Source organism: Loa loa (assembly GCF_000183805.2).
Source record: "Loa loa unplaced genomic scaffold supercont3.238, whole genome shotgun sequence".
NCBI lineage: Eukaryota > Metazoa > Nematoda > Chromadorea > Rhabditida > Onchocercidae > Loa > Loa loa.
Genome location: NW_018108418.1, coordinates 27,829 through 35,485, shown reverse-complemented (window position 1 = coordinate 35,485; position 7,657 = coordinate 27,829). Strand labels below are relative to the sequence as shown.

The 7,657-nt window shown below is 35.5% G+C and overlaps 3 protein-coding genes across 3 annotated transcripts; 1 reads left to right on the top strand and 2 right to left on the bottom strand.

Annotated features, from left to right (window-relative positions):
- Window positions 1-507: 507 nt before the first annotated feature.
- Window positions 508-1,009, top strand: LOAG_10915 (hypothetical protein; the record flags this gene model as incomplete). The annotated part of the gene is made up of 2 exons (XM_003146438.1): window positions 508-726; window positions 989-1,009. 2 exons carry the CDS (start codon window positions 508-510, stop codon window positions 1,007-1,009), a joined length of 240 nt encoding a protein of 79 aa, XP_003146486.1.
- Window positions 1,010-3,001: 1,992 nt separating this feature from the next.
- Window positions 3,002-4,080, bottom strand: LOAG_10914 (hypothetical protein; the record flags this gene model as incomplete). Its single annotated transcript, XM_003146437.1, has 3 exons — window positions 3,002-3,259; window positions 3,681-3,862; window positions 4,011-4,080. The coding sequence occupies 3 exons, from the start codon at window positions 4,078-4,080 to the stop codon at window positions 3,002-3,004; spliced, it is 510 nt and encodes a 169-aa protein (XP_003146485.1).
- A 1,099-nt stretch (window positions 4,081-5,179) lies between these two features.
- Window positions 5,180-6,363, bottom strand: LOAG_10913 (hypothetical protein; the record flags this gene model as incomplete). The annotated part of the gene is made up of 3 exons (XM_003146436.1): window positions 5,180-5,296; window positions 5,962-6,080; window positions 6,274-6,363. Coding segments are annotated over 3 exons (326 nt in total), but the record flags the coding sequence as incomplete, so codon positions are not given.
- Between the last annotated feature and the right edge of the window lie 1,294 nt (window positions 6,364-7,657).

Genomic DNA, 7,657 nt, shown 5'->3' with positions numbered 1-7,657 from the left:
TTTTTTTTTTTTTTTTTTTTTCAACTAAAACGACGGGAAGATACTTTCTATGATCAAAGATTTCATCGTATCACTTGATTTATTTGTTTAGGATTTAAAAATGCTTTTTAAAAAAAAAAATTCAACAACAACAATAGCATTAGGAATGATGAAAATAAGTAATGAAATGAGATGAAACAAAGGCAAAAATGGAAGTGAAATTAGAAATAACATATCTACGATGTAGTTTTATCGGATTAACCACTTAAAAATCCAATAGAGAGTACGAAAGGAAAAAAAAGAAAAAGTTGAAAGGGAACCCAAAGCTAAGAATCAAATAAATAATTCATTTACTCCACTTATTATTGCTATCGTTACCATCGTTACCACTAGCAAAACAATACAAACAAAAAGAATCAAAGAACATTTAAATAGTACGAGAAAGTTTCATAGCATGATTAGTTTTTCATGTTATGGCTATTATTTGCTAATGAAAATAGTTGATAAGTTGTTGTTATTGAAGGAATAATGGAAAGAAGTGTAATGGATAAATGGATAACACGTGATGAAAAAGATGATATCATGAATGAATGGTCAATGCAAAGTTGGAAAGGTGAAAGTGATGGATTGCGACGCCATAATGATGGTACTGGTGAAATATGGCATCGTAAAGCTAAAGTATCACCAGAAGGTAACACATCTTTCGTCAATAACAGGCGCTTTTATGCGAGGGATTATGTTATCGAGGTAAGTTTGACGTAATAGTCACTGACAATTTCAAAATATTGATGATCTGGATTATGATTAAATTGCTTGAGCTCATTCCTGATATTTGATCTCAGCATGATTTCGCAAAAAAATGTGCTTCAGTAATCAAGGTCCTTTTAACTAGTAAGGAGCGATGGTCTAAAAGAAATTAATCGAAGCATTCGATCCGTTGGATCTTTTCAAAAGATAGCTGTTGTAATATTCAAAATACAAAGTCTATGAAAACTGATTTGATTTTCAGAGTGAAACTCGGAATGCATAACTATAACGTTCAACGTATCCATCCTAAAAATCCTCGTTTGAATTGGAAAAACGCTTATCTTTTTACTTAGATGAACTGCTAAATTGTGAAAAAAAAAAAAATACGAAGAATTGAATTTACAACGAAAATACAAAAATCCTTCAGAAAATGATAATTTCATCGCCTCAATGAAATTTCACTCATTAGCAATTATTCAAATGCAAAAACTCTCAATCCTTTTCTATTCATGAAAAGAATAAAATTCCATATCCTAATAATACACCCTTTAACTCTTTCAATTCTTATTTATATCCAATGTAAACATTTTTTGGTATTATTTTTCTGTCTCATTATTATTTCTTACCATAATTTGTGTGTAATTCTTGTGCACTCATTTTTTTTCATCTTAATTTTTGCATAAAATAAACACCAATTTTACAGCTATATTTTTCCAATTTCTGAACTCCCAAAAATATCCTGCATAATTCGTATGCAGTAAACTGTCTCACTCAAATTTACATTGTGTCGACCCAAAAAAAGAAAGGGAAAGTTATTCTACAAAAATATAATTTTTCCTTGTATTCTGGATCAAAAAATTAACATTTCAAAAGATTTGGTAGATAAATCAATATCTCAATCTCTCTAATTTATCCGATGAAGAAGCGTCCGATAACATTAAAAATCTACACATTTGGCGTGGACAAACCGTTTCAGTTTATTACCACACTTCTGTAAAAATCTCATATGGAGAACGCACTGCATTGTGGACCTGACAAAAAGGTGCTAAAGCGCAATAGTGAGACACATTCCGGAAGCCTCAGGGACATAACAGCACATAACAGTCACGTCTTCTAGCTAAAGTTAGATGCGGTTCAGACCACTGACGTCCTTTCATTATTAGGCGGGTCCTGGGAAAAACACATATGGTCATTTCTGATGCTCCAAAACGGAATGTAGCACTGGAACTCCGACTGCTTACTCCTCCCAGCATTTTCATTTCATTTTATTTGTGAAATGTAAATCTGATTTAAGTTTGCATGACCCAAAACACATTTCATGCATTCCCAAAATTCTAAACTCACCCTCGTAATCTGCATCCTTCATTCATATACAAAGACCACTAACCTTGGCTGTCGAAGTAATACGAGGTGTAAGTAAATTGCCATCTGCTCCAACGCCCCGAAGGTAAAAGAAAAGAATGACTTGGGCACTGGAAATGAACAGCAGAACACTTTATTTTGAAAAAAACACTTTAACTTTGATTTTCACAGCTTTTAGAGAAAAACACTTTACCCTTGATTTTCACACAGTTTTTAAAAGGAGAGGAAATGAACTATAATTAGATTCACCAGAACTGTTACAGTTTCAAAAACCAAATCCAAGTCAGGGTAGGCAGAACTCGCAAGATTCACAGATCGATGTCATAATAAAAGAACAAAATAGTCGACGAAAAACGCTAAAAAGTCCGAAACAACAAGTTGGAGAGTTGGAAGATTAACCTGACCCATTAAAGAACAGTTGAAGGAAGTCATATTGAAGTGGCAGAAAAATAAAGTAGAGAGGACCCCAGAATATTTTCGTAGATCATGATTAAAAATTCAACTTTTAAAACTGACAAAATGAACAACGCCCGAGAACAAAAGACGTCTGTATTGGAGGCATGGGAGCAATTTCCGTTCAGTGTGGATGTCACGACGGCCCCTCAAAATATCCTGAAAAAAGTAGTGAGTAAATTCAGTTGAAATGAACAATCCTTTTACAATCATGATTACAAAAATATTTGTAGGAGATAATTCCAGCGGCATATGCTCCTAAAATGATATCGCCAGCGTCGGGAATCTGCAACTAATTCCGCTCTCAGGATAAGTATGTCTTAACTTTTACCATTTGTGTTTATATTCTTCCTCCTACAGCTAAGTAGAAGGGTATTTTAATAATCCTCTTCTATGAATGAAGTTTATGCGTACCGCCAAAGAAGGGCACACGATTCGGTTCCGAAGGTGAATTTTGTTGCTAGAAATAGTAGTATCCACTGGGCATGCAATTGCCATAACGACAAAGGGTCTGATTTTGTCTCCAGCCCTTCAAAAGTCCAAGGGTTCTTCTCGATACCGGTTTGTGATCGTCCATATCATCGTTTTGGTGGGCCATGAACCAACATGGAACACAATAGTAGAGCATACAAGGGAGTTCGGGGCACAAATAAATGCCAGCAGCTTCATGGCATATTTCACATACCATGCCATCGAGCACATATGGTCTCATTTCCAGCTAAAAAAGTTACATCTGTTAAAAAAATTCGAATACACTACTGAATGTTTTTGTATTTCTATATATTTCAACGTATGAAAATGGCTGTGAAATGGCGATGTCGGAACACAGTGGGACATATTTTTGGAAGCTTCCAGGTAAAAAATATCCTTGAAAGCTCCAAAGGAAATACATCTCGATAAGCTGCGCAAAACAATTTGTCATTGAGAATTTAAGCAATACACAAGTTGAACGGAATGAAGCAGCGTATTAAGAAGCCTCGTGCATAGTGAAGATACATCAGGAAATGCTGGATAATCAGGCAACGCCGTTTACAATGGCCACTTTTTCCACTAATTTCAAAACTGATGTTTACTGATACCTAATATATGATGGCGAAAATTTCGCGAATTTGAAGAATTTTCGTTCCAAGAAAACTTACGATTCTTCGCTCTCGAAGCGTGAATAATGTGAAGCGTCCCATAGCGAGAGCTACAAGATAAGCTTCACGAGTCCCGAACACCACTCGTGCTGACCCTCTCGGGTAATTTGTATGACGTTCAACTTCCAAAGTCACTTCAACTACACCGCTGATCACTTGTTGGAAAAGCTGTGCCAATTCCACTGTAAGTTGAATTAGATCAGATAATATTTATATAACGTACAATTGATACTGTACAAATGATTACAAACATTACACAACCTTTCGATATTTACGAATATTTCCAGTTTTAGCACCTTAACATAACATCTAAATAAAAGAAAAAGTTACTTGCAGTCGTAGTGCGCGGAACACCACCAACGAAAATAGCGTACCGATCAACATATGGTATAGTACCCATCAGAGTACAACTCAAACAGCTCAAACTCCAAGGTTTCACTTGTACCTGTTATTAGATATTATTAAAAAAGAACTTCAACATCCTCAACCTATCTTTTGACCACCATTATTTAGCTTCATCTAGCAAAACTGGAAAATCGAAATTCTTTAGATATGTAACCTAACCCTCGAAAATATCATTTGTAAAATGACGAATGTTCTGAAAAAATCATATCTTTCTGATATTATTTCATTAGAGGAAAGTGCAAAATTCTGCAAATACCTAACTCAATAAGTGATAGACACGATGAAATTCATGATAATCTCCCTTGCACAATACAATCTCTATCATCACCATGAGAATTTTAGAAAAATCTTCACCAAATAAGTCATAATTTTGCACCACTTCTGCTAATCAAGTGTGGAACAATTCTACACAATTCCTAAACATCATATCTGCTGCTGAAGCCGCAATAAACGGGAGTTCCATATTAAGTTATATGTCTTTCATTTTCTTTTAATTTGGATTAGACAACAACCTAACTGACATAAGTAAGACAGGATATCAAGTAATGTACTTTGCATTTGGTTATCCAAAATACTTTATTAAAAACAATTAAATTGCCGCACTGTAGTGTCAAAATTTCTACTTCGAAAATTTTGAGGAAAAGGAAAAAACGGAGAAACGAATTTTCAATATGCCATGCAGTTGAGCAAAAAAGGATAGCTAGAAAATACATTATAACAGTCACAGAACAATTCAACTGCATCAGCAGAAACAGTGGAAACAGAGCTCTTCCAGTCGCACCGACCGAGAGTATCATCTCTATTTCTTCAATCTTGAGTTCTCGCATCTCATTTCATAAACAATGAATATTTTCACATCATCAAAGGCTTTGTCGTCATTTGTTTTAAGCTGCTTGAATTGACAGTATATTCTCCCCTTAACTTTTATCGTTGTTACACGGCACATATATCTTTTCTGACGAATGACTGAAGTATGAATAACCTTGTGTCGATACATACTTGGCTCGGTTATTGCTGACCATCATTCTTTAACGAACGTGATACTAACTGCTGTTGCTTCGCATGTTCGCATTAGCAAAGCGAAACAAAAAGGACTATGAATCAAAATCGGAGTTTGACAAAAGCCATACCCCAAATCCTTTGCCGGAAAAGGCAACGCCCACAGTTGGATCTCCAGCGCCAACAGGAAGTGAGGGCAAATCTTCATTTATCTGATCATGCTATCGCGAATTTCGGTCCTAATTTCTTTGCCGTTGCATTTGTGCTGCCACGACACCACAGTTTCATAAATCAACCTTTTAAAAACTAAAAGCTGCAAGAGATACATGGTCATGTATCTCTCGTTTATCATCTGTTATTAACTTGTATGCATAATGTTTGTAAACTGGAAATGATGGTACAAAATCATGCTCGTTATCACTTTTTCTTGAAACTCGGACAGTAACGAACAATGCTGATATTCACAGAAAGGCACATTATTGTGTCTCACTCTCACTAGCAACAAACCACGACTACACGGGAAAATGATTTGATCTAGGTTAGTTGCTCGAAACCATATGCGAAATGACTTTATCCCGTGGTCTCATGGAAGCAGTTCAGTTGCATTCGAGAAAATAAATTTTGCTGTCTTGGTCGTAGTATGTTTAATAAGTATTTAATAAGTACTTCGAGTCTGATATTTAGGTGGGAAATACAAAGGCTCAGAATTGCGGCCATATAGAGGATTCTTCATTTTTTGCACTAAAAAACGGATGCTATTGTCAAGAAAAAAGAGAACGTACAGCAACAAAAAGTTAGTCGCGACACAGCAAAGTATAATATTGAGTCAAACTTTTAACAGAGATATTAGCAAAAATATTCAAGACACTTAACTAACCGTTTTAATCTCCGTCTCACCGTCCTTCATATCGACAAGCAGTTTGCCTTGCTTCACATCGCTCGCATTAATAAGTCGGCGTACCGCATGCTCATGATCGAATATGACAAATGCATATCCTGAAATATTTGTTCCGAAATTTTTTCACTAGCTTGTTTTTTGTAACTGTTCTTCTATCAATTTTTTCTAAATCTACAAGAAAACTGCCTTACTGACTGCTGCTGTCCAATGAATTTAGATAACCTTACGTATAAAACAGCTTTATCATATTTTACAAAAACGATATGAATAAAGCTATATTATGAAAGGAACCATTTGGTGGAGCCATCACGTTGCAGCAATCACGATGTGGCCAATCGATAATGTTTGTGCCGTATTGCTCGAAAAAGTTACCGATTACATCTGGAAATTCAGTGGCTATCCATTAAAATTTGAAGTCACAGTGTATAAAGCAAACGAAAAAATTTAATTGCTTCATACAGCAGTAAAAAATATGAGAGTCAGTAAAACAGGCAAAATTGTTTGAATTTGCCTGGATCAATGTCGTAAGGCAGGCCACCGACGAACACTTTTCTGGAATACAAGGGGCAATCATCAGCTCGTAGTCGCGTCATGTGATTGTCCGAATCGTAATTCTCGTCTTCGATTTGGCGTAGAAGTGTTTCTAAATTAGGAAAGACTTCGTGAAGTGTTGAAACTGGACGCGGAAATCTTTTAAATTACCATGTTCATGTGAAGAACGCAATATTTACATTAGCATCTGCTGTTTGTAGTATGTTAAATGTTCGATATTATTCTTATTCTTTTTTTGTCTCTTCATTAAAGATGGTAAATGTACTTAAAGATGACTAGTTCTGCATCAAGATTATTTATTCAGGAGAATCGGGAAACCCGAAATCTGCTTGAAAACTATTTAAAGAGCACGTGGTATTGGTGATCCCATAAACCATGTAAATCTTCATTTTTAAAATCAAAATCATCCAAAACGAAATTTCGTGACATTGTTCTGGGAATCGCATCTTCTCTTTCATAAATTCATTTCTAGACAAAAAACAGGTAACGAGTTCCAGTGACTGATTATCGGAGTTAATAAAGTGGTTAAATATTATTCATTTCCGCGACCAGGTACAATAGTGGTACTCGTAGTCCTCCAATTAGAAATTTCTCAGCAATACCATGTATCAACAATGCTATTCAAGTTCAGCATCTGAGAGTTTTATCAGTCTTTAACTTACATCCTACTGAAACATTTACTTCCTCGCTTTTTTTTTGTCTGAAGTTGATCATCAATGTTAAAATGATCAATTAATTGAGCAAGCCAAAGAAAAAATACCCTTCTCAAGCGTTTCCAAGCTTTGTTCAGACATCGTAAGAGTTGCTAGATAGAATAATGTTGAAGTAGATGAAGCAGGAGTGTAGAAAGGACACTACAAACTTAAATATTGAAGTTGAAAATAAATCTCGAGAAATATTGAGAGTATGAAAAAGGTGCCAGAAAAAAAACCACTAGAATATATTACACGATACGCAACATCCCCAGAATTCATCAGACGTGACGCACGCTAACCTCGCAACACAACGCGACTTACCAATACCTACTTACCAACCAACCAACCAACCAACCAACCAACCAACCAACCAATCAACCAACCAACCAACCAACCAACCAACCAACCAACCAACCAACCAACCAACC